General features: G+C 39.3%; 1 protein-coding gene across 13 annotated transcripts in view; it reads left to right on the forward strand.

The window, feature by feature from the left end:
• Positions 1 to 27,595, forward strand: part of GBF1 (golgi brefeldin A resistant guanine nucleotide exchange factor 1) — a 102,244-nt gene that overhangs the window by 40,066 nt on the left and 34,583 nt on the right. For all 13 annotated transcript variants that reach the window (XM_079313057.1, XM_079313058.1, XM_079313053.1 and 10 more), the window contains exons 4-8: positions 19,342 to 19,473; positions 24,393 to 24,511; positions 25,131 to 25,239; positions 25,598 to 25,658; positions 27,325 to 27,379. In XM_079313057.1, the coding sequence (XP_079169183.1) occupies positions 19,342 to 19,473; positions 24,393 to 24,511; positions 25,131 to 25,239; positions 25,598 to 25,658; positions 27,325 to 27,379 (476 nt within the window). The remainder of the gene's footprint in view (positions 1 to 19,341; positions 19,474 to 24,392; positions 24,512 to 25,130; positions 25,240 to 25,597; positions 25,659 to 27,324; positions 27,380 to 27,595) is intronic.

A 27,595-nucleotide genomic window follows, 5' to 3' on the forward strand; every position in this document is an offset into this window, starting at 1 on the left:
GCAGTTTGGAAAAATAGCTGGTCCTTTTTCCTTAGGTGCATGATAGACGTCTCTGTGGAATTGTTCTTGATGGGCTATTTACTAGTTTTGATTAAGAAAGGATTGTTTAAAGCTACTGAGCAGAAAACAGTGGCCTGGCTAAGTAGTGTCTGTGTGTATTGCTCTGAAGGGATGACTTCCTGACCTCAGCCCTAGTGACATACCCATTTTGACATGGTAGGGAAGAGAGATCAAAGGTAAAGTTGATCCATTTCTAGATGCTGGAGGTAGATGATTGTGAGAGTTTAGGAAATTATTTAAGTTCAGTCCAAACAGTGACTATTAAAGCTGACAGGCTGCAAGACACTGCACTGTGAGTAGTACAGGTTTATTTGCTTATCATCTAAGAAACCTTTGTGTGAGCTGAATTAGCCATGTAAGAGCTGGCAAGGAAAGATTAAAATCTGTATGCAGAGATTTTAAAGCTCTTATGCTTATCGTTTGCTCTTTGCACTTTAAATCTTTCTAGTTAAAGCCACAGAATATGGAGTTTTTTCTTGAGCTTCTTTTGAGATGCTTTCACTAGGTCACTCATGGAGAAAGGATGAAAATACAGTCTTAGTATGACTGGACCAGTAGCTCTGAACTGGCTGGGGAGTAAGCTGGGTTGTGACCAGGTTAGCTTTTACAGAATGTGGTACAGAGGGGCAGATTTTTTAAACCAGAGCTGCAGGCTGGAGAAGCAGAAACAAGTGTGAGGGACAGAGCTTGCTAAGCTGTACCTAACACAAATTCAGAAATTGCTTATTAGTATATTTTGTTTTTCAATTAAATTTTCAGAAAAAGAAACAGGGTTCTATATTTGAAGGCTACTTGAACTGAAGAGGAATTATCTCTGTGGAAGGAGGACTTGCAGTTTGTCCTATGACTTCCTCAATATTAGCAAGAACAGAAAGTTGCATTTCAAAAATGATTGCCTAGGCAGAGATTTGGAAGATCCTCTTTAGGATCACACTAGTGTTGAAGAGATGAGTTGTTCTGTGCAACAGGACAGATACTATTAACCATCTGTAACCCAGCCTGTTGTTCCAAATATCAGTCTGACACATTGCTTATGTTCACTGTAGTTTTTCCAAGATTTTTTTGCTGCTTCCTCCTCCTGCCACTTTATTAACCAAACCTTTTTTTAACCAGCTGTGATGCTTCCACAATTCCTTCATACTCTTACCTTGTTTTCTGTTTTTTGTTTTTTTAAAGATGTCTGTACTTGTTATTTCTGCCCTATTTGGGAGACTTCTGCTTTTGAATTTAATTTTCTTTGAGATTTAAGTTGATTCAGACTAGACTGAGATCTGTGTTACTAGGTTATTACCCTTTAAAAGGGAACTTAAGACACCTCATAGTTTCTTTTCTTATCTTTTATCTCTGGGATCCGAGTATGACGTTGTGTGATGCTTTAAGTGTGATCTGTTTTGTTTTGAACCATGTAATAGAAAGCCAGAAATGTTTAAATATGATGGTGAAAAATAATTTTTTAGTGAGATGAGTTTAAATGTCTGGTCTGTTTCAAAGAGGGGACGAGACTGTGCTTGCCTGTTCAGTTGTCTTTATCAGTCAATGTGGGAATACAGCTGTGACTTCTCATAAGGGATGCAAGGTCATGCACTAACTCTTCAGAGACCATATACAATTTCTGATGGAATAAATCTGGTTGTAGCTAAGGAAATTCAAAGTATGCTAAATATGAAGCTTGCTGAAATGTATGTTTTGATCTTTTACATTTGGGGGTTTTAGTTATAGATTGTCATTAGTTCTGAAATAACATTGTCTGATACAAAATGCTTAGATTGTCAAAATAGTTGTTGTCATGTTAATGATTTATTAAATAAATTTATGTTATTTTATCTAGATTTTGTATTTTTCTGAATAATAGTAACAGATCCCTAACATGAACCCTCATCCCAAGCCTCCTCCCTAGCACTGCTACAATTCAGTGGCTGCAAGAGGAGAGAGCAAAGATCTGTTTTAAAGTCACTGAAATTCCAGGCTGTGTGGATCCTCCTATAAGTCCCATGTCTTCTGGGTTCCTGAGTTGATTGTTAGTCCAAAAACATACTAGAAAGCTAAGAAACTTTTAGGATTTACTAGAAATTAAATTTTTAATGCAGAGCAAAACAAGATGCACTTCTTTCTTCTAAAAAGCCTAATAATGAGGAAGCAGGGAGATTTTTCTGTTAGTTTACCTGGTGGCTGTTCATACACTAGTCATATTATTTCTGAGTTAGTTGCTTAACTCAAAACTTTTTAATTTAAATAGGCTGTAGTTGTTTTTTTCTGTTTGCCTGTGAAAAGTACTTTGCTTTATCCTCTTTGCTTACTATCCAAATAGTTCACATTTATATATGCTGATGCTTATTCAGTGCCTGCAAGAGCTATTTAGGATACAGTGAGGAAGATGAATTGGGGGTTTTTTGAGTGTGAAAAGGAGCACTGACTGTGCAGGGGGTAACAGCATGGCTTAGTGACTGTTAGTACACTTAAGGCAGGTGTAACTCAGCTGAATCCTGTTAGAATGCAATCATACATTAATTTGTCTAGTAACAAATAAAATGTAAAGGATCTGATATTTTGTAAATGCTCCCCACTGATGATTTTTTAAGGCAAATAGAAGCCCCTAAATTTGGTTAATAAATGATGTGCAGTGTTTTGAATTAAAGTATTTAGAATTAAAAAGAAATCTAAAAATACAAATTTTTGTTTTAATAGTCAGAAGAACTTGGCTTCTTTATGAGCAAGGCAGCTGCTTAAACCTTCATGGAGAACCAGAGAATATGAGGGATTGCTTCCCACAAGATCCAAAAAGAAGATAATAGTGAAGGAGGAAATTATTAGGGTGGTTTAGATAATTAAGACAAGTTCCATTTCCTCCTTTCTAAGAGTTCTGTTTAGCACCTGTAATTCCTGAAATTAAATAGCACCTTAGCCCAGATTGAACATACCTCAGGACTTTCCCTGATGGCACAGTTAACAATAAATATTGATGTCTTAACTATGGTTTCTAGTATCTTCTGAAGTCTTTCTTGCTAAGCAGCCACAGTGATCATTATTCAAGCACAGAAGTGGAAGAATGAAGACTGCACTCTGATCTGTTTTTAATTAATATCTCCCCTCCCCTGGCATGTTACAGGAGATACCTTAAAATGAACAGCTGAATAAGCTCTTCAGTCTGTGTCTGGTTTTGATGGCCTCCAGGATTGGAAGCCATGAGTAAAACCTTGAAATCATGAGAACTTTGGTAAATAATTTTAGAGTTATTTAAATTAGTTTGGCGTCATTGAAATTTCATTTTATTTCAGGTGGGTCTCTAAATCTAAAGGATAAAAATAGTTAGGAGAAAACTAAGTCCCTGATAATCACTGGAATTTTTTGGGTCTCTAGAATTGCAAGAATAGCAGAATGGCTGAGGCTGGAAGGGACCTTCAGAGGTTTTCTGGCCCAAGTGGCCTGTTTACCCTGAGCTGGTGGCTCAGGGCTGGGTCCAGGCAGCTTTTTACTATCTCCAGGGGTGGGGACTGCACTCAAGATACTTTGAAAGGTTGGAAGCCAGCCACTGACACACGGAAATCTGAACTTCTTCCACTGTGTCGTGCTGGCCCTTAGTGGTCTTTTAAGCAGTTAGTTATTCATGGTGTGTGGAAACAATTCAAAATAAATATTTTTGTCAGTTTCTTAGCCAGTATCTAAATGTTCAGTGAACAGCCCTCCTGTCTGAGGCAGAAAGGAATAGAACATTAGGGTCTCTACGGTCTAAATTCAGTTCTGTAATCTGTGAAATTTGAAAATTAAGTATATATTGCTCTAGTGATGGTTGGAATAGGAAGTACAAGTCACTGTCAGTATAATTAAAAGAATATAAATAAAAATATAAAAGAGAACACCTGATTGCCATTCAGCCTAAGAAAATAAGCTTGCAAAATATTTTACTTCCATGAGCTATGGCTTAGGGACGAATCATGGGCTGTTTTACTTGGAATCTTGGTTAATTTCATTGGAAGAGGACACTGGGGAAAGATGTGTTTAGGGGTCTTTTTGTTGTGTTGTGAGGGGTTTTTGTTTGTTTTGTTTCGTTTTTCTTTTAAAGTTTGTTTTAAAATATGTGTGTCCATTAATGATGACAACTTGGAGTGTGAGAATAGGTACTTAAGGTCGGATGGGACATTTGTTACATAGTCATGGTGAGAACAAGTGATTTAGTACCTTGCTTTGAGGGTCTTGTAACCTTTTAAGTTAGTTTATACACTGAAATGGATAGTGAGTGATTTACTGCAATCTACTAACCCTGCATTTGCTAGTTCCTGTCAAGGAGGGATAGCTACAAAACAGTTTTTATATATTTGAACAGAACTTTGTATGGAATAAAGACAATAAACCAGATAAAGTTGAGTAGAGTTCATCAAGGCCTTCCCTGCCTGCTGCCTTCCTAAATATGAATGCATTATAATCTTCTTTTGAAAAGGGCAGAGCAAAAAATTTTCTGCCCCTACCTGCAACAGTGTTGGGCATCTTGGAGTAATTATGTCTCCTTCTCTCTCTAGATATTTTGTCTGCCAGCTTTCTGCTTCTCCCTCTGTAGTTTGGTGAAATTACTAATTATCTAGGGATGATTAGTGCTAGCCTCTCTGTGCTTTTTTGTATTGATAGCCCCTCTTGAGATCTTTCAACTCAGTGAAGATATTTTCTTTTTTTCCTCCCCCCACTCCCCTTTTTTTCTTTTCTTTTCTTTTCTTTTTTTTTTTTTTTTTTTAAGCTTCACTGCCATTCTGTAATGGAACAGTCTTTGGTAAGTGGGACCTAATAGTGAACCTAATAGGAACCTCCTTCTTCTACCTAAAGGAGGATCACAAAAAAGGCAGAGCCACTTAACATGGGCCAGGAGATCCACAGTCATAAATATGTTGTCCAGTTGTACTTGGGGGGAAATGTTGTGAGAGTTAAATTTTGAAGATTTTTAGTGTTTGACTAAATAGGGCTTCAAAACAACCAATCCAAACCTTTCTGTGGTTATGTGCTGGTTATTTTAGTAATTCTTAATCTCCACTTTATATTTGTCTAATCAGACAAGTGCTCCCTGTTTGCTCTGAACAATTGCTTTTTCTATGTACTTGGATGGCACAGATGTCTTAAGTGTCAATTCAGGTGACTTCCATGCTGAAAGATCTAGTCTTAAACAGCAGAATTATCTCTGCCAGATAATAGGCTTGGCTTTCTAGTATGTTCCAAAAAATGTGGGAGCAGAAAAGGGGAGGACTACTTCCTTCCATTTCCCCCAGTGCCTCTTTGCTGCTTGAATTGTGAAGTGAGTCTGAAGGATTCTGCTGGTCCCTTGAGCATGTCATTATGCATTTGAAGGAACCTAGCAGGTGAAGCTAATATATAAGGAGCATTTCATTTTCTCCTGCTCTCTCAAATGCCCACACTTGTGGATGTTTGTGCTCAACAGAACCAGTGTGAAATTTAGTCACAGCCACAGCATGTGTTCTGATTTTCCGGGGAAACTTTCTCCCAGCTGTGGGTTAACCCTTTCTCCACTCTTCTCTCTGCCTCTCCAGCTTTGGGGAAATTTCAGTGAGCAGTTTCTGTGACCAAGGAGGCCTTGAAAGCTGGAAGAATTAGTTCTCATTGGTTTTATTGGGGAAGGGAATAAGATTAAGTAAGAATGGATGTTGATACGATATGTGTAGGAGATAGGATTTTGGGGTTTTTTAGTTTCTTTAAAACAATTGAAACAACGGTATTTTTGCACTCCTCCATTTTTGTCCTATGCTGTGACAAAACTAAACTAAAGTTACACTGCTGCCATCAGTCTGAAGCTGCAGCTTACCTAATGTGAGTGCTGCCATACTCTTGTAAAGGCTCTGATCCCAGTAAAGCTGCATTCATTTTAGCAGTTTTGCTATTCCAGCTCATAGGCTTAAATTGAATTTAAGGGAGGTGGTACAGATGCTGTATTGACCAGGATTGAATTTTTTTTTTTTTTTTTTTTTTTCTTTCCAAGCAGGCATGCTAAGAGTGAGAGCATTTCCTCTTTGTGGAGGGAATCTGCTTGCAGGCATATTGCTACAGTTTTGCTACCACTTATTGAAGCCTATTGTAGTGAAGAATAAATGTGTTTGCTGTTTTTTTCTCTGTACTAGAAAAGCATATTTGGAATTATATTTTGAGTTATCTGTGTGCCTTCTGTAAAGGAAGGGAAACTTTCTGTCAGCAGGAATATGTTTTTCTAGATTTTAAATCCTGTGGTAAACAACCATAGTCTGTAATGTCTAGTAATAAAGAGATTGCAAATCATACATCAGTGCTGAGTCATGTTTTACACCCCCTTTGTAAGAGCTTTGTCAAAAGTGTGGAAAGCAGTGCCTGCTCAGCAGTGCCTGCAGCAGCCATCAGGAGGCAGGCAGAGGGGAATAAGGTACTTCGTAGCACACTGTCTTCAGCTGCTCTTTGGCAGTGTTATGTTGTGGCTTCCTTTGCCCACTGCTGCTCTTTTCACTCATTTCTGTCTTTGGATTCTTTTTGTACTGTGATTCAGTCGTTCACAGAGCAGCAAAATGACATCTCCAGACTGCCTGCTGCCAGATCACAGCAGTTTCAATTGGAAACTTAAAAGCTGAAGCAGGTGCTGGAAACTATTCTCCCTTTGGTCTGGTTCATTGAGTGCCAGCTTTCAGCTGAGGAATGGGGAAGGGAGGAGAATTGATTTTGTGACTAAAATCTCAGACTGATTAATACTTGCATTTCTTCAGATAGTAGTGTGAAAACACCATAAATTAAATCTGAGTTTAGTGGAACTTCAGATGGTTGCAAGGTGACTTGTTTTAGATCTGAAATTATAACTTTGGGCCCAGGTGCTGTTTGTTTATTGACATTAATATCTGCAGCAGATGTAATACTTTTCTAGGAGACCACAGGAACAACATGCTTCATTTCTGCTAATTTTCTTAAAGTTTCCAAATTTGGTGAACTACAGAGGGTTTGATTTGGGGATTTTTTTGTTTGTGTTTTGGTTTTCTTTTTCCAGTTCAGTTACAGCCTGAATTTGCAGTTTCTGTTTAGAAAATTGATTTAGAAAATCAAGAATGTTTTCTAGGTGTAGTTCTGGAGTGAGCTTCTGCTTAGTATTTATTGACTGCTGCTACTAACCAATAGAAGATCTGGGTGGGGGGAAACTCTCTTCACTCAGCAAATACAGAAGGGGCTTTTTGTTCCTGGTAAGCACAAGTCAGAATTTAAGTATTTTAAGTAAGAAGAGACCTCTGGAGTTCATCTGCTCTGATACCCTGTTGAATGCAGGACCAATTTGTAAGATTCTGTGCAGGGTTAAAGACTGCTGAATTCTGAATTTCCAGGGATAGAGCTTCTACATTTTCTCTGAGCAAACTGTTTCAGTGTTTGACCACCCTTCTTTAGAAAATATCTTTCCAATACCTAATGGGTGTTCCCCATGTAGCTTCTCTCACTGCATCTCATACTATTCTGCATTATTATTATTATCTCATACTATTTTGCATTACTTTATTCGTATTAGATGTTTTTCCTAAATGTATAAGGTTGTCTTTCCATTCTCATGTGATTTGGCATGTTTGGACTAGCTTAGAGACTTTTTCATATGCTGTTTGAGAGAAGAGGCACAAGGAATGCTCCTGCTGCTGGCATTTTAAAGGCTTGTGTAGATGCACATATGGCCCTGCATATCTGGGGTTTTTTGACTTGTAGTGTGTAAAATCAGTAACAGTTGTGGTTTAACAGTATAACACTAAATCGTGATTATCAGTTGAGTTTGGAGGTTTGATTCCAAAACTTGATCTAGAAATTGAAGCAGGCTTTGAGTACAAGGCATTTACTTCTCTGGTTATTGCTCAGCATTGGCAGGTGGAAGTGCAGGATGAGAAAGCCCCACAGCTGATTTGTCTGAGGAATGATTTTGGTAATGCTGAGTGGGTATAAGAGATTAGAGTATTTTGAAAGGTTTATCTTCAGACAGTGCTTACTTACTAGCCTTAGGTTTTTGGAAACCTAATTGAGATGTTATGCAATCAGATAATTTTTGTAGAAGCTGAAAAGTTTCATGGTCTGGAAGAGAACTTATGTGTAGGTGTTTTCAGGGCAAATACTATCTTGTGCATCATTTTCACATGTTATTGGAGAGCCATGAAAAAATTAGCCATTATCTGGATGTTTTCACCCACCCTTAATAGGAATAACTTTTGCCTCTGCTCATCACTGATCCTCTCCTGCTGCTTCTTTTTTTTTTTTTTATTTCTCTTTTTTTTTTTTTTTTTTTTTTTTTTTTCTGGTTAAAAACATTCTTTTTAATTCAGTGTGATAAAACATCCGTTATTTGTAAGTTGATTGAGCATAAAGTATTTCATTATAAAATGGTCATCCATCACTGGAAGCTGAGGGCTGCAAAAAACATTAACTGTGCACTTTTGGCTGGAATGCAGCTTCTCCAGAATAATGCAGCTTCTGTGTAAAGTATGCAGCATAAAAAAATCAACTGTTCAGGAAAACAGGTGCTTGTCTTGCTGTCCCAGGGCTTTGGGATTTCATCCCAAGTTTTTGGAAGGGCCTTCGAAGTCCTTCTGTTACCTAGAGTCACATTTTGGTTTTAAGCAGTGGTCTCAAAGATGAAAATGCTGGTGTGTGTCAAGTGGTTTCATTCTGATAAGGCTGTGAGAATTTACTAGCAGTTTAACTGCTGCTCTTTAGAAAAGGCTGTATATTTTCTTCCCCTTATTCCTTAGCTTTTCTGAAAATTAGGTAGTTTTTTTAAAAATCAAGTTCCTTAACAATGACACCCCCAAAGTGAGTGGCCAAGCACTGCCAAGTTTTTTCTCCAGTTTGTCCCTGGAAATCTCCTTGATATTTCATAAGCTCAGCTGTTCTTCTTCTGTATGATAAACTGTAAAGATCATTTTGATTTCAACTTGTGCTACGTGGTGTGTGTCATATTTCCCTAACTTAAATATTGACTTGAAAAATAGCTATTTTAGCTGAGAGTGGTAGTTAATTTTCGATTTTGGGAGGATAGGGCATGAAGTTTTTACTGGCTTACTATTGCTGCTTTTTTTGATAATATTTTTAGGTTATCTTATGGCACAACACTTAAGGCCAAACATGTTCCATTTCCATATGAGGAGTTGCAGCAGAGATGAAGTGACTTACCCAAGAGCATGAAGGGGAGATGAGTGGCAGAGGCTGAGTAGACTGATTTGCCTGTCTGTGATCAAGGGCCTGGCCACCACTTGATGGTCAGTTTATTTGTTTATGTGCTTACATCCTGTCAAAGCAAATTGTCTAGGTCTAGGCTTGAAAATCTAAAGGAAATTCTTCTCTTTGGCTTTTTACCAAGTCTTGGGAATATGTACTGTTGAATGTACAGTGGTTCCATCCCAGAGGTCATGGCAGCAGAAATGCAGGGGGTGAGAGGTTAAAGCAGAGCTGTGTCCACTGACCTGTTCAGTGTGTGTTGTGTATTCCAGTTGGAGAGCTGGGCTGTGTTGTGCCCTAGGGGAAGAAGGGAGGGATTGAAGGAGCTTACCTAAGTGTGTGAGCTGGGGGCTGGCTTGAGCAAACAGCCCTGTTTGTCTGAACGAGTTGAAGCTCTGTGCTGTCACTTTTACATCAGCCTTGCTGGGCAGCATGGAGCCAGTGATGGCCTTTACCAGGATCACTCAGCTGAACTTTCACAAGTAGTTTCTTCTGTCATGGGCATGTACTAGATCAAAACTATTAGCAATAGAATAAAATAGATCTGTTTGAGACTTTCTGAGATAATATTGTTTCCATGATGCCTGTCTCAAGATTCATCCTACTTGGTGATCACTGAAGTTGAATAGCATTCACAGATCTCTCCAGATGCAAAAACTTAACACAAAAAGGTCAAAAGTGTTAAAATTCAGAATTCTGTTGCCTTTCATGTATTATCAGGATCTTGTATCAGTGGTTTGCTCTGGCACATTTCAGTATGCAGAAATTAACTTCTTTCCTCAGTCCATTTGCAAGAACATAATGCTCACTTGTCATTATTGTATGAATCAAGCTGCCTTTTAATGCAGGTAGCATCAAAATTTTGGCACAAGTGTGTGTGCACAGATTACTGATTGCTTCAATTATTGCTGTGGAAGGAAAAAAAATGGTAGCTTAATGTTTTTACTGTTTGAATGTCTTAAGGTAATGGCTGTATTGGCTGCCAGCAGGCTGGGCTCTTCTTCCTTTTGCTTCTATTCCACTCCTCTAGGTTTGAAACAAATAATCCCCATGATGTTTTGCATTCTGTTCTCCTCAAGTCTCCCATTTTGTTCTGTGGTAACCTGGTGTGTGGGATCTTGAGCTCTGGGCCATCATATTTGGCCATTAGCACCTGGGAATTTTACTTTCTGATAATATGGCGATGCACAATGTCTCCTAGATCAGGTTGAATAGAAGAATTTGTGTAAATCATTACAGCAAGGTACATTAAACCTTTGAGAGATTTTTGTCATTAAAACGTTGTTTCCTCTTGGGTCATCAGACTTTTCTTCATTTCATTCTTTGGATTTTGTCCGTCTCACTGATGCATTTTTGATTCTCTGGCAACACAAGAAATGTCTTGGCTTGTTTGGGATTTGTTGTTCATCAATTTCCTTTTAATTTTTCCCCTTGGCACTCATGGGCTTCCCTTGAGGAAAGGGTAAACAGAATGGAGTAACATCCAGACAGCTAATTGATGATAAAACTGTAATCTTTTTCTCCAGCCTCCTAGAAATAGCAAAGCTTTCCTTTTCACAACATGGTGAATTTGCAATGAGAGCTCTATTCATAGCATGGTAGGCACACAAAGCTGAGGAGAATTACTGTGCTTTAAAATACCAGGGAAGGAGTTTTAATTTCTCCTGGGCTTTAAAATTGCCTACTTAGCTTGGGCCTGGTGCCGTGTAAGATGTGTAAAATATCAGAGTGAAGCAAGTCCTGTGACTGAATAGGGTTCTGTAGAGTGTCACAATCTAATTGCTCTTTCTTCAACATGTGCCAATTTCTTTTAGAGAGGAAAAAGAGTGCTTAAACTTGACATACATCAAACTTGTACTGTCAGTAAGATGAGTGGCTAAGTCCATCCTCTGGACTTGGCAGTGTGCAATTCCCCACAGGTTTCATTTAGCCTAGTCTGTCTTGTTAGACTGGCCACGCTCTCTTCCTCGTATTAGGAGGGAACCTTGGGAAACCTGGCTCTAATTCACAACTGCAGCAAGATCAATAACTATCAGCATTTGGTCAAGGGCAGATGAATTTGTCATGGGATGGCTGCTTTTCGGTTTGGTTTATTTTGGTTTAGTAATTTAATTTAGAGTTCAGTGTCATTGGCTTGGAGGAGTGCCTGTGGGTTCTGAACTTCAGACCTGGTGCAGGTTCATCACAAAAACTGTCTGTTGTCCTATACATGGTGATTTTCTGCAAGAATCTTTTGAAACAGTTTCATCTGGTTCTAGACAGAAAGAAGGTGAAGCTTGCCTTTATTTCATTTGCCTGTTTTTAATGGGATGGATTTGTTTTGTTGGAGTTTGTAAGAGTGAGCATGAAGCTTCAGTTACCTGTGAAACTTGTAAGTGGTTTGACTTACTGAACTTCAGGCTAAGTAACTTCCACCCATGGAGAAAAATGCTTCAAGAATGGGTAAAATCTTAAATCAGTTTTTGTAGAGTCATTGGGCAGTGCAGTTTTCTGGAGTAGAATTAAGTGCCATTACAATTGGCATTAACTGTTTAGAGCTTGTGTCTGTTTGTAAGAGCCACAGAGCTAGTGGTATATTCCAAAACCTATCAGAGGCTTAGATCAGCTGTATTACCCCATCTCCTTTCTCTCAGAACAATCAGCCTTCCTGTAAGGGAGATAAAAACACTATTTAAGCAGTTATGAATTAGCTTATTTCTACCATATGTAAATAATCTTACTGTGAAATGTGCTAGCAAAATCAAGTGGTGCTCTAATGCTTATCCTCTACTGTGATGTAGGAGGAAGGGTTTAATGAAAACAAAGATAGATTAGCATTAAATTTACCCTTATTACTTCACACAGGCAAAAGATACACTCGTGGGAGAGCAGTTTGGAGATGGGAGTCTTTTACTACATAGTTACTTGACTTTTTGCCTTTCATCAGAATTAGTCATGTCCTTTCAGAGGTGTTCAGGTCACAGGATGGGAGGAAATAGTCTAGGATTTGTAACAAGGTCTACTCTTGATGACCTTCAACCTTACTGTGCTAAATTACCCCTTGGCTCACTATAAGAGCTGTTCTTATTTTGAAGCAGTTATTTGATTACAACCTCTGACCAGTACATGTCAACCATAGCTCAGAAAAAATTTTGTCAAGATGTGATTATGCCCGTCTCTGCTGTCTCATCAGTGCTAAGAAATAAAAACAGAATTAAACAATTTCAACTTTGGAAGTAACCTCATATCCAGACACTCAGCAGACTTAATGACTGGCATTAGAAATTCAAGGTGGAGCAAGTAGTCATGTCTGTACTTTTAAGTCCATCCAAATAGAAACCATGGAAGTTTGTACCCTGTGTAGTTCCATGCTTCTGTTGATGGCATTTGCTTTCCTTGTGATTGGTGTGTATGTTCTTTTTCTTGTAATAACACTCTAGAGCAGAACACTAGGGTGAAAAATACTTAAAGTAACAGGAGAGACACAGCTGGAGTTTACAGCATATTTTTAGCTGAAGATGTTCTAGCAAGTACCTGCTTATGAAAAAATGCCCAGGAAATTTTAATGGTCAGTCAGAATAGCTCAATTTGAAGCACAGCATCAGATGAAGCTCCTTAGATAACTAATGGCTCACACTTGTGGCATTGTCAGTGCTTCTGCTTCACTGATAGATATAAGTAATTCCATAGAAGACAATATTTTGGTTGAGTTTATGCTGCCCTAGCCAAAGGATGTGAAGAGTCAAATGCTCAGTATGTGTTCTGTCATACTTCCCCAAAATAAAAAGTTCTGAGGGGTGCTTGAGATCTTGGCACTGTGGAACAATCATTTGTTAAAGTCATGTTGAGTGTAAGGGAGATAAACACACCAAGCTGGAGTGTGACAAATGAAAGCATTTGTGCCATTGTAATGAAATTAGGCAAACAGAACAGGCTTGACATCTCTGGGTTCCCCTTGTCAAACTGCATTTGTAATTCCAGCTTTGCATTCATGTGTGGCTGTGAATAGCTGTTTCCCTCTTGATTTGATGGGTTGGGGCCCCTGAATGACCACTTTAATTCACAGGGCATTAGCTTTGAAGAGTATATTTTACAGACATCCTTAGAAAAGGATTGCAGTTAATTCACACTTCTTCATCAGCTTGAATATCCTTGATTTTCGGCCTGTGTTTGTTTATTGTAGGCAAAGCTTTTGATACCATTTATTATAATGAAGTACTGCTTTCAGAGATGCATAAAGCTTGCTTCCACACATCCCCATGGTATGTATACTTTGTGCAATTTCCACACTATTTATGTGTTTTAGAAACTAGGGTGTAAGCTTCTGGCTCCTCAGCTTCTCCCTAGCTGGCAGAATCCCATTTTCTTTATCTATTAAGAGCTTAGATTAGGATAAGACAATGATATTTTGGGGAACCCAGCAAGAATATCCAGTGGTTTTTGATGACTTCTTGTTTATGAAATTTAGTGGACATTGCCATTATTTTCAGGAAGGAGAACTAGAGCTTTCTCTCATAACACTAGCTGCTAAGTCAGACTGTAGAGGTGGCAATCTGTTCTCCTTTCAGATCAGAAAATACCTACAAATGTGCTCCCAATTGCACTGTGTGGCAAGGGCTGGTCTAGAACTTGGCTGGTCTAGAAAAACAAGATGAAAACAACAACTAAGACCCTCTTGTAGGGGAGAGATGGCAGAGGATTCTTTTCACTTGAAACACTGTACCAGGGCTGAGTGAAGCAGAACATATGCTCAGGAGCAAATGAGTGTGGATCATCTATAGAGTAGCTATTTTACACTTGTTATCCAACATTAATTTGCTGTTCTTGATCTGGGGTTGAATGTCAGAGTCAGACTAAATTTGCTAGCTGGAAGTCAGGGTATGTCTTGTAGTTCAGGTGCAGAGTGGCATGTGTTCCAGTAAGCCTGGAGAATTTGTTTTTGGAGTGGTGAAAAACATGCTCCTCCTCTGTTTATCAGCTGAAGAGCTGCTGTAGTTGCAGTTTTGCCAGGGCACCTAGAACCAGTATGCATATACTGTTCTGTGTCTGTTACCTAGGGCTCTATGTAAAGCAAATTCAAGCTCTGCAGATTTTTAGAGGAACAAGTTACTATCATTCTTTTTCCTGGATTTGTTAATTAATAGATTAAACAGCTGGTAATTACAGGACTAACTCAAAAGAATTTCTCATTTCCCTGCAATCCTGCATTTTGACCTGGCTGAGATTAAGCCAGTACTTATTTCAGCAGTTAAAATGTTTATGAAAATCCAGGAAGTGTGACCACTCCATACTTTTAGATGGTTTTAAAGGGCAAATACAATTTTTGTCCTTTTTCCTTGTAACTTATTCAGTCTGATTTGCTGATCCAAACTTCAGGGGCTTCTCATCCTTTGAGTGAAAAAACAAAATGTTTTGGTATTTGTTGGGTGAACTGAGAATAAAGTGCATGTCATGTAGGCCAGAGTGGCAGTGTTTGCAGAAAGTGATTTTGAGGATGACCAGGAAGCACTTGCTGATACCTCAATTTTCTGTGGTATCAGCTGATTGAGCCCCAAGGCAGCAGTCCCAAAAAGCTGGATTTCTGCTCTGTTACAGTGTTATATTTATCTCTTTCTCACCTTAAGCAAGAGAATGCCTGCTGGTTGCACAGTGGGGTCGCAGCGGTGCATGCTCCAAGCATTGCTGCTGTGGGCACTGGAGAGGTGTGTGGGATGCAGCTGAGAGCCTTTCTGAAGGCTGGCCCTCAAAGGCCAACAGCTGCTGCATAAGAGGAGTCCAGGTCATGTGCTTTGGGTTGCAGTTGCCTGTCCTCGGGACAAATGATGTTGAAATAACTTGTCATAAACAATTTTTTCTTGTTCATTTACTCTGATTCGGAATGCATAGCCGATCCTGATAAGAGTCATTCAGGAGTGAAGAGTTGAACTGCCAGAGAAAGCAGCTTATGTGAGCGTTTTAGATCAGGAATGTGCCAACAGTGTGCTAACAATAAGAAAACTCATCCGAGGGGGACCTGCTCCTGCACTTCAGGAGAAAAGGGACGCCAGAGGTCTGATGCAGTTTGTTTGCTGAAGTGCCAGAATGGCTGCATGGGATTGCTGAAATGGGAGTTAGGTGCTTAAACATGAATTAGTTGATTAAATATCATTATAGACATGTGTGTCTAAGTGCAAATAATCCATAGGAAGAAAGGAGGAAAGCACTGTGGTCTCAAAGGAATTGTGTCCTCATTAAAATTGCCATCCTGAAGAGTTGCCTTTTTGATACATTAGTTAAGATACTCTTTCCCTTCTCCATTTCCACCCACTGCTTCAGGCTAGCTGAGCATTTCTGAGTGTTGTGCTGATGCTGGTCTCTGTTTGCTTCTCTGAAATTTCATTTGAAGGACCTGTGTGAAAAGAATGGGAAGTGCTTTCCAGGCTCTTCATTTAAGCCTTCACTTAAGTCATGTTTTAATATAATTTTTCCCTGGCTCTGAGTAGATTTCAAAGGAAAACTGCTTGAAGGAGTCCCTTGTGAAATTTTATTCTCTTTGTGGATACTTACTCAGTTTTTCCTCTTATTCCATTGGCTGAAGTCATGTTTGCAGGTTTGGTGGGTTTTCAGGTGGGTTTTTTGTTTAGTTGTTTTTTTCCCCAGAGCTGAAACTGGTTACTTAAGCAGAGAACCAACCCTGTATTTTCTAGTTAAAACACTGAGAAATGTCTCTTGCTGGAAAATATACTTGGAGAAATATCTGTATAGGCAGTTCTCAATTCTCACTGGTTATAGTTACCTCACCTGTAATGCCTGAATCTGGCAGAACAAGAACCAGAGCTGAAAATTCAGAGCTGCCTTTTTTTTTTTTTTGGAATGTTGTTACAAACATCAAGTATGTATTTCCGTACACTTAGTGTGTACCTTATAAAGCTGAGGTTCCTAGATATTTTCAGGAGAGCACAGGATGTGCTTTTACATATAGGTGAAGGCTAGACTTCTGTAGTATCTTCTGTTAAGTTTTAACTTGCTGGGCACAACAATTCCCTCTAAGGACTACAATCCCCCCTTACCAAAGTCTTGTGAAAAGAATGCTATTAATTTCCTACTGTTCTGTGCTCAAGATCAAACCTGAGCTGTAGTGGAAAAGGTGGCATGGAGTGCACCTTGCACTTGTAGCTATTGATCCAAAAGGGCTGGCAGGTTTGTTCTGGACACTGCCACCTTTGGTGTGCAAGGCTAAGAAAGCCTACTCAGAAAAGAGCTTCTGAACTAACTTCATCCTCTAAAGGATGGAGTTAAGAGGATATGTGTTTGATTTACTGGATTGTTTGCAAAATTGTGTTAAAAACCCAGTAGCTTTAGTAGGTAGGTGGATTTAGAAATCCAGGTAGTTTTAGTGACACGTTCAGATGCTGCACCTTCTTTAGCCCATGAAAATAATCTTTTTCAAGACAGGATACAGCACGAGCAGCTACAGTATGTTTTTCTGTGCTGCCAAACTTCCCATTGAAGCAAAGGACCAATATCAAGTTCTGCCTTGAAAAGGGAGTTGGTGACCCTTGTAAGTCCTCAGTGCTTGCAAATGCTTCTGGTAAGAAGAGCTCATGGTAGTGATTAACTGAATCCTCCTCAGGTGTGAGCAAAGACATTGGTGTTTCACTGCTTTAGATCTTTCAGACAGTAGTCCTTTAGTGGGTAAGTCTTGCACAAAAATGCTTTTTGTCTGGCATAATTTTGATTTATTTTTTTTAACACTGCAGTCAACCACCCAGTCTAAACAGTTTTACAGCATAAACTGTCAGTTTCAGAGAGCTTAATGTAAAGTGCTTTGTTACTGTAACGTCTGGAATCTCTGAATATTAGGGAAACTGGCCAAAGTTGCTGTGTAGTCAACAATATGTGCCTAAGTTAAATCCTAGTTATGACAAGCTGTTTTATGATCTTCACATAAGTTGTGAATTTCAGTTAGACTGAAGGGAATCTGATCTTTAATGACAGTAAGATTTACAATTCTAATTGAAAGGAAAAACCTGATACTCCCCCTACTTTTGTAAAGAAAATATCTATTTGTTGTCCCAAAAGATGTATTAAGGAGTGTGATGCCATCTGCATCCTTGCTACCAAGTGTGTCTTCATCATCTCATTCGATTGTGCAGTGATGTACATCTGCTGAAGTCCCATTTTCTTACTAATCAAGTGCAGCTTTTTTCATCTTAGTACTCACTGGTTTGAATGAGGCTGGAGGAATTGACAAGATTATAGTCTGGTCTGTAGAAAGGATCAGTTTTGGGAAAGAGGAGTCTGAGTTTTGATCCCTAGTAATCTTACTGTATTTAATGCTGCCCAAGTGCTTGTAACCAGTCAAGTGTTCTATAAAGCACAGTAAATATGTATTAATGTAAATATGTCTTATGATCATCTGGATTTCCATGTGCTGTTGAGAGGTGACACAATTGTAATGTTACACCAGCATATTATCTGACAAACTGGGAGAGTTGTTCTTAAGCCAAAAATGTTGAATCATCATGTTCCTTTTAACCCCTCACAAGTTAGTGGTGTTTGCCTTATTTGAGCTGGTGGCTGAAATGTAAGGGATGGTGTAATGATTCCCAAAGTCCCCTTTTAATTGCAGTTTTGCTTTAGTTAACAGCACTTTGATGTTCTTCTCTGTGCTCTTCACTTTTAAACCATAAGCCCCTGTATAGTTTTTCCTCCTTTGCTTCCTTGCCATAATTTGACACAGTTGACAAGTTAGTATACTTTCTGACAGACTTTTTTTGCTTCAATACTTAAGGCTTCTCAGTAGGAGCTGTGATAAAGTAGAATTTCACTTATCTCAGAATAAGGGGTTTGGTTTTTTTCCTCAGCAAAATGATTGAATTGTGTTGGTAGTTAGAAAAACAGGAGCTTGTCTAATGATTTGGGAATTACAGTCTTTTTTTCTCCCTGCCTCAAAGAAGCACATATGACAAATAAGTTCAATATTTGTTTATTTGATTAAGAGTATAAATACCAGTGATCCTGTGACACTATTCGCCATTAGACTTGTTAACTTTTTATTAGGAATAAAAAGTAGGTTTCAGCAAGTTGAGCCAATTGTTGCAGTTAAATATTTCTGGTCTCAAAATTATTCAGGTTACTTTTAATGCATTCTTCTGTGCCTGTGTACTGGCTGTGTTGTGGTTGCCTTCACCTGCTTTTTAAGGCTTTTTCTCCTAAATCCCCCTCAGGGCTCCTCTTATCTTGATTCCTCCTGTTTTATTTGGTGGATTTGGTTTTTGTTTTGGTTTGGGTTTTTTGTTTGTTTTTCTTGGTCAATTTCCCTAGTTCTAGTTATTCTCTTCTGTGTTTCTTTTCCATTCCCAAAGCATCCCTTGATCATCTTGGAAAGTTCAGGAAGCTTGTTAGTTGTTTTTTCTCCAGCTCAATAGCTCAGTGCCTTCCTGTACTGCAGCTTTAGAGGGGATCCTTGCTGGCCAAAACAGCAAGTAGAGAAGACTGCCCTTTTTAATTGTTTGGTTGAGAGGCTTATACAGTTATTTTGAGAGCAAGACAGGAGAGTTTTAAAGTTAGGTTTTCTTGTGTTTGCCAAGCAAACATTTAGTGTTGCAGAAATGCAGTTTGTATTCAGACAAAGAACTGAAAGAGGTCTGATGAACCTGGTTGTACATTTGAACTCTGCATGTGACTAGCACAGGGTTTTATCTGTAGTAGGGTGTTACAGGGGTGGCAGAAAGTGGGACAGGGTCTGTATAGTTCATGGGTTCACACAATTCCAAGAGTAACAGGAAAATGCAACTAAATCTGCCAGTGAGTTAAAGCATAAATTTATGCAGCAGTGGCCTCTGTGGCGTTTACAGAGATTTTAGAAGGCTCCAGAAAGCTGTTTTGAAGATTGCATGAAAATGAACTTTACAAAGCATTGCTTTTAAAATACACACATATACACGAGTGTGTTTGTGTGTGTGTGTGTGTGTGTAAAAGCAACCCTGACCTTCCCACCAGCTTTCTGAAACTAACCTAGAGCAGCCTTTTTTCCCTCTGAGATGAAATTTGCTGTATATTCTTAAAGAGAAAATGAATCCTAATGAATCAAATCTAATTGTCTTTTTAAAAATTCTTTTTATTTTACAGAGCTATCTGAAATTGAGCCCAATGTCTTTCTTCGGCCTTTTCTGGAAGTGATCCGTTCTGAAGACACTACAGGCCCCATAACTGGGTTGGCACTCACCTCTGTGAATAAGTTCCTCTCATATGCACTAATAGGTATGTTATGTGACTTTGTGGGATTTACCAAAATGCCAGCCAAATGCATCTCTGTGAGCTGTGTCTTTGGCCAGGATACATGCTTGCAGTCTTAATGTGGAGATTGGGGAAATAAGAAGATTGTCATTAACACTGGGGAAATCATCATCTGCAGTTTCTTAATATCTTACTGGCTGATCTTTCGTGGTGCTACAGCAGTATCTGGAGACAGAGCCAAAGCCTCTGGTCTGCCCTGACTGCTGTGTGTGCTCAGGGTCTGCTGCAGGACTGTGCTGCTTTGTAATGCCCTCCAAGCAAAAGGGCCAGGGAGGGAAGAGTACCAGTTCAGATTACAATGTTGTAACATGTAGAAGCAGTAGGATTTATTTAGTTTTGTGGAGTAATATTTCTGCTCTAGAGTTAGGATGATTTTTTTGCCCAGTCCCAGACCTTGTCCAGTGGTGTGCCAGTACTCTTCATTTTCCACAGTTGTAGTGGTAGAGGCTGTATTGCTGCTGCCCAAACTTTCAAATTTGCACATTCTCCTTTGTATCTGTGAAAGACTAATAATGTGCATGTGGTCAGTTCCCGTGGCTCAGCTGGCTTGTAACTCATTAGCTGGCTTTCTGTCTGCCATCAATGTGTCATCCTGTTGTTAGTGGTACTCGATTTTTCTCTGTAAGTTCTGTTAGTATTTTGTGATCATACCTGTGCAAATTACAAAACTTGTTACCTGTGTTTGTTTATACAAAGTCTCCCCTGAGGAAAATAATTTTATCAGTCTTCTTTCCCCCTGAGTTCAGATTTCTCAGTTCTTTTTCTCCTTTGCATTGTAAGGGAACATTCTGAATTTCTGGTACTGTTGTTTTAAATATTTAGTTCTTTGGAGATAGCATGAAGGCAGTTAGAGAAAGAAAGGGCTTTACATTTGTGCAAATCACTTTTGTGGGAAAGACACAGAGATAAAAGGAGCAAAAATAGAGACTTGCAGGAAAACAGACGTAAGTGTTGCATGAAAATCTAGTGTATGAAGACTTCAGTTAGTGGGTAGTATTATGGTGGCAAAAATATAACTAGAATGATGCAATGATGACAGAAGTTCCTAGGACAATAAAGAAATCTTAAAAAGCAAGCCTGTAAAACATGTGCCCCTGAAGGATTAAGCAATAATACAAAATGTATGACTTTCAGCACTACAGTGAGGGGTGGACTCTTGTTCTGGGCTTTTATGACCAGGCAAATGTCTGCACAGGCAACTGACTGCAAACGCTTCATTTGAGGCAGAAACAAGAAAAAATGGGGTTAAGAATTTGTAGCCTTTTTCTAGCTACTTGTTTAGAGTATTAAATGGGTCACTCCAACAAGAGTGCATCCCTGTTGGTGATTGTGTCTTTATAGTAGACAGTGGAAGACTCTCTGCCTGGCTTTTTTTCTGAGGCAGAACCTGTAATGTAAGACCTTCGATGTTGCTTCAGGTGACATTCAGAGCAGCCTTGTCCTTTGTGCTGCTCCAGATACCAGTTAGGCTGGGATTAGTGGTGCTGGCTGAACATCTGGCTAGGCTGTGTTATTAAATTAAAGCTTTTTGGTATTATAATTTCTTTTTGTAATACGAAACTAAAGGTAGTCTAAAGACTGTTTGCCTAGACATAGGAAATGCTTAAAACTGTTCTTAATGTACAAATCTGTTTCAAACTATACAGAGCAAAAGAGAAGGATGCTATCATAACCATGGTAGGGAAATTGCCATGTGACAGATACTTATAGTGTGTTTTGGGGCTGCATAATGACAGGTGAAGCCAGCACTTTTTAAAAAGGTAACATTAGCTTTGTCTGTTCAGTGAGTGGTTGGTTTTTGCTGTACACACTGGGTTGAAAACCAGGGTGCACTGAAGGGGCCAAGCTCCTCTGATATATCTTTGTTTAAAATGGCTTTCTTTTCCCATTTCCAAAGTATTTAATTGCTAATCCTTGTGCAGTCCATTGTTTTTTTTATTCTATCACATGTCAGAAGGTGGTTATCTGTCTCCTTTTTAGACCAGTATTGCTGAGGGGTATGTTTTAAAACCAGTTAGAAAATAAAAATTCTTAAGTAGAGTTAAAAACTTCTGGTCTTTAGTAGTTTGAATTGCAAATTCAGTAATGGCATAGTGTGCAATCACAACTTTGATAAAATTACTTGATATCCACCGTGTGTGTTTTAGTAGGAATAGTTACCTTTATAGCGATTATCTTCTGCTCTAATAACTTCTTCAAGAGTTTTAGTTGATAAATGACACAATAACTTCTAAAGTACTAGAAAACTGCATGGCAATACTAAACTCCCATTAATTTTTATCCCCCAGATTAGTTATTTCCTTGCTCAGCAGTTTTCCAGTAGCTAGTGAGCTGTCAGCCTACTGGATGAGCTCAAACCCTAGCTATAGGACTAGTGGCTAAATTTCAGAATTGGGTTTTTCCGTATTTCCCTCAGAAAAAGTATGTGCTCTTTTTATTGTCCACAGCAGCTTCTGGCTCATTTTCTAAAGTTACCTTTCCCTGATGTTCCTGAAAACTATGTGTCTGTAAGTAAATAGCTGTTGCTCAGATTCCAGTGAGAGGACTTGCTGTTTAAGGATTTCAAAGCTTGTTCTCCCCTCTACCTTTTCTGTCTCCTTGGTGATTTTAGTTCTGTTAAAGGTGTTACTGAGCAGGCTTCTGGCTTTCCTGAATTCCCTCTGGTTCAGAACCTGGATTTTCTCATTTCTGTTTGTTCTTTTGCCCACCAGTTGTAAGACTGCACCTGCTATGAAATGCATGTATCTAGATAAGGTGTCTAGATCTTTGCATTGTAGATAACAATTCTCAAACTGTTGTTGTGCTCACTCAGACTTTCTTGTTAGTGATTCTGAGCAGGCATCGATACATCTTTCCATACTGTTTTCTCACAAGGGAACAAAGATTTTTTTCTATATCTTGTTTCTGCAAAGTAGAAGTATCTGTGCTTTTAATTGAACTCAAGAGGCTTTATAAATTGACCTGAATTTGTAGTGCTGTTCCAGGGAGCCAGAACTGAAGTAGTCAGGCGTGATGTGTGTTGGGAGAGAGGTGTTGAAGGTAGGGGCTTGAACAGCGAAGCAGTACCCATAGATCTGTTAAAGAAGCATATGCACAACTTGCTTGCATTTCCTTTTCACACAGGCTGTTTATCCTAACTACAATTAAATATATCCCTAAGACTAGAGTAACTCACATCTACTGGAAAAGGTGACAGTGAATCTGTCCTGCATGTGGGAGCCTTTTCTGCAACAAGTTGCTTTTTTGTCTTGATTTCCACTGGGCTGTTTTCCACTGTGGTTGTTGAGGTTGGTTAACAGTAATGCCAGTGTAGATGCTGACGTTGTAATACCACTGGTCTTTGCCTAATTTAATTAAGTCAATTCAGAATTACCCTACATCTCCAATTGGTGATTTCATCTATTTACTCCATGAATAAGAGTGCATAAGACACCAACCTATGACTGATTTTATTGCTTCTGGTAGAAGAGAAGTAGCTGCTCTCTTGATTATAAGCCATTACTGAAAGTGTATAGAAGACTGCTTTTGACATCCAGGCCTCTTGCCTAATGCTTCCCCATATGAGTTTTGTGTATTGCTGCTAAACTAGGTGAAAATGACTAACTGGCTTTAGAGCAGCCTTCTTGATAGCTCACTGAAGTTTGCCTGGCAAACCAGGAGAGGAACTTGCTCTAAACTGTGCAAGATTTCTCTGTGTGTGTGAACAATGTCAAAAGTAAGCAAGCTCTGTTCGTAATAGGGATATGTAAGAGATGGCAATGGCAAAGGGCTGTTCCTTTGTGGATTTATTGTGTGATTCTAAAGTACACTGATGCCATTTCTGTTTAATGCAGCTGTGAGAAATTTCTTACCCTGCAGCCGCTCAGGGTAAGAGTGTGGTAGAGGCTTCTGTCTCTGGACCACAATAAGGGAAGCTTTCTTTAATATCAAGGGCTTATAGCCCTTCCTAGATGTGAACATGACTGGAGTCAAAGAGGGAATCTGTGAAGCTTCTCTGCAAAACATACAAGATCTTGCTTGGTTCCTCTGTCAACATTATTCTTACTGGAGTTCAAGAGGCCCCACTGCCAATTAATGAGGTATTAAGCAATGTTTAGGTTGTCTCCTTTCTTTCCTAATGACTGTTTAGGTAGAAGGGTATCAAGATTCTTGCCCAGTGCCATATTGTCTAAGTGAGAATGAAATCAAAGCCAGAGGCAGCTTTTCTGAAGCCACTGTAATGTAGCATGAGATACAGTTACTAGCAACAATGTCATCCTAAATATTCTCTCAACTGCACCATTGTTTGTAGCTGCAAAAGGCTGAAATGGAGAGAAGGAGCCTTGATGAATGATTGGAGCGGGAGGCCTGCAACTGTGATATCTAAACTGTGATTGTGTCTGTCTGCTGTTTTCTCTGGGGAAAACTACTGGTCTGTTCCTTCCCAGCTCTCGTTCCTTGAGAGGGATGTAGAAAAAAAGACAGTTTTCCCTTCTCAGTTTGGTGGAACTTCTTTGGCATTTTCTTCTCATGAGAGTAAGTTTTAGATTCCCTATGTTTAAGAACTGTTTTTTCTTTATTCCCAAGGAGGCACTGAATGCATTCAATAGCTGATTGTGCTGTATCGTAGGGAACAGGATACAGTCTTAGAAGTTAACTTCTAAAACACGGAGAATTATTTTCTTTGTTATCTTTTTTTGCAAATGTATGTAGATTCTTGATAATTCTTTCTGAAAGCTCCCAGTTATAAAGCCTTTCTGTTAGTGGGAGGCGAGTTATGTTCCTGTTGGGTCAACTTGTTGCAAGTCACATAAATTGAGGAAGGTCTCCATGTAGATGTCTCTCCACAGATGTAGTAGACTGTAGATGGCTGTTCCCTGACACATTTTTATTCTGTTATTCAGATCCCAGCCATGAGGGCACAGCAGAGGGGATGGAGAACATGGCAGATGCTGTCACTCATGCTCGATTTGTGGGCACAGATCATGCGAGCGATGAGGTCGTCTTGATGAAAATCCTACAGGTAAGAGGAGAGAAATGGTAATTACCATAATGGTTGCTGCCTGTTGTGGAACATATCCTGTTACATAGAGATGAGGAGGAGGGAACAATGTTTTGACTCTGTAGGAGCTTAGTGACAGACTTTATTTTTAAACAGATGGCCCATATACCTGTGCTAAAAGCTTTTCCAAATGAAAATAGTTAAAAGCTTAAACTAAATTATTTTAAAATTATGAACTTGATAATGTGGTAGTGTTGATAATCCTACCTTGTGCATGGTGTGTGTTGAGGGGGTAAATTAAGAATATGGAGCTCTCAAACTTATTTTTGAGAAAAATTCTTTGAAGAGACAAAACTATGGATTGTATACCTCTTTGGACTGTGTACTTCTGAGCAGATATCTAGTTCCTGAATTTAAATATTGGATAGCATGCAGTGTATTGGCCTCTTTTAGAAGTGGGTCATGAGATAATTCTTGTCTCTTAATTTGCTTATTGAGCACAGCATTCAGTTTGAAATGACTCCAGGAGAAATCTCCTTAGGTTTTGTGCTCCTGGCAGTCTTTCTTGAGGAAGCTAACCTCGTGGGAATGCATGCAGGTATGATTGCAGTGTGGTACATCTGGGTGCTGTTGTTCGCAGGTGTTGAGGACGCTGCTGCTCACCCCAGTGGGAGCCCACCTCACCAACGAGTCGGTGTGTGAGATCATGCAGTCCTGTTTCCGCATATGCTTCGAAATGAGGCTCAGCGGTAGGTTTGTTCGGACTTCTGCCCTAAGGAAATCGAGCAGGCTTCCTCAGCCTTAACTAGTTCTGTAGAGCATGCATCCATGGAAAGCTGCTGAGCTTTATATTATTGTGCCTTTCTACAACTTTATGGAAAACACTTTGGGTTTTCGCTGTGCGAGTTTGGACTGCTCTTTTCCCCAGCTGTGTAGCGCCACCGTGTGATGCCGTGACCGTTTGCAGTAACGCGGGGCTGGAGCTGGTTTTAATAAATTTGCCGTAATCTCTGTAAACAAGACTCGGAGGGGAGTCTGCTTGAAGAAGCCTCTTGATAATATCACACTGAGTAATGACACCTGTGTTATTTGTTTTTGTCTTCGCAGAGTTATTGAGAAAATCTGCAGAGCACACTCTGGTCGACATGGTGCAGCTGCTCTTCACAAGGTAAACCTGCTTGTGTTTGCCTCAGCATTGCCGAGATGGCCCTCTAAGGACAGAAAGATTCCACACTTCCACTTAAGGGCCCTCAGAAAAATCATCCAAAATGGTCATTATTTAGAGGTGGAAGGGGATGAAGGATTTGGCACTTTTCTCTAGGGCTGACCCTGTCAGACTGCAGGGAGACAGAGGTAGGGAAGGTTGCCTGGTTTAAGGTGTCCTTTGAGGAGAGATGGACAGCCAAGTAATGAAGAGCTTTAGGATAGAGAACCAGTTTCAGGACAGAGAATGCAAACTTCACAGAAAAAAAGGTGCTCTAAAAAATATAGCTCTCTTTTGCAGAGAGAATAGAAATGGTGTTGAGTAGCCACACATTGATTTCAAGCTGAGAGCTTTGACCTCACACATCAAAGAACATTTAGAACCCTTGAAATTGTTTATCTTGGACAAATGTTCTGCCCTTTTCAGCACCCTTAAGGTAATTAAGATGACTTCTTTAAAACCTAAGTAAGTTAATTAACTTCAAAACTGTTTCTCCAAATAGTGAAATAATTATAGACTTTCTCTGGATATTGTATAAAGGAAATTTTTACAGGTACAGATACACTTTCAGTAGAAGAGGATTTTGGTGAAACTGACAGCTTATGAAACACAGTTGCATCATATTTTTTTCCCATTGGCACACAGTTGCTCAGGTTTTTTCTCTCCTGTGTACCCTGCATTGTGCACTGGATGAATGTTGGGCAAAGTCAGAAATGATCTCCTCAAAGAGGAGAGACCACATTACTTTTTCTCCAAATGGATATATGAATTTGACTTGGTGCTTTTTCATTACATACTGTGTAATCCTCTCCTCTGTCCTTCTTGATAAGGCTTGGGGACACCATCACCATCAGTGCCTGTGGACATTGGGATAGAGATGCAAGGCAAAGGCAGCAAGGGTGCAGGGGTGGTTCAGCCACCTTGCTTTCCAGAAAAGAAAAAACCAAAAAAACAGCCAAAGCTGTGCTCCAAGGCTTTTATACCCTCATCAAGTAATTACAGAATTGTAGTAAAGAAACAGAAGAGAGAGCAGGGCATGTGGAATTGTAGAGCTGTATTTGCTGTCATTTGGTAGCACAGGTGAAAGCAGTCTACCTCATTCTGATACAGGAACTGCTTTTCTCCAAAGATTCAACTTAATGTACATCTACTGCTCTCCACAATTGTGTTTATATGATGCAGAACACAGGATGACTGCTGTCAAATTCAAAGAGAATTGCCATGACTAGTAATAACATGTACACTGCAAGAGTCCTGGTGTGGATGACACTGGCTCAGCAGCTGTTTTTAACAGCATCAGAGAAACCTGTTTTCAACAAATATAAATAGTCCACTACTGAAAACATACACTGAAGCAGAATGAATGTTCTTTACAGGGCAAGCAAATCAATATACAAAAACAGCCATTAGTAGTAATAGTGTGCAAAGCACCTCTCATCTATACTTGTGTGGGGTTTTTCCCATGGCAGATTTTGGCAGGAAAAGAAATTAGGAGAGTCTTTCTTTGTGAAGAAAATCTAATTTGGGTTTTCTAGTATCTGCAGCATGACTGGAAAGACCAGCCTGTTTCTTTCCACTTTTTATATGTCCATGTAAGCTTATGTATTTTTGCTTGTTCTTTGTATTTCAGGTTGCCTCAGTTTAAAGAAGAGCCTAAAAGCTACATGGGGACGAACATGAAGAAGGTAAGACTCAGCTCTGTGTTGATTGTTCTGCTCCTTCTTTGGCTTGCACTCATCTCTATTCTGTTTGTTTTCACACTTCTATTTCTTGGTTTCTACAATCCCAGTTCACTGAAAGAGCATGTTTAACCGCATAAATGGGCATAGATTCATTAATTCTGTGGGTTTAAGCCCACATAGTCCAGTGACAAGTCTTTTTAATGATACTACTGCCTAAGT

Source organism: Erithacus rubecula, assembly GCF_903797595.1.
Source record: "Erithacus rubecula genome assembly, chromosome: 9".
Lineage (NCBI taxonomy): Eukaryota > Metazoa > Chordata > Aves > Passeriformes > Muscicapidae > Erithacus > Erithacus rubecula.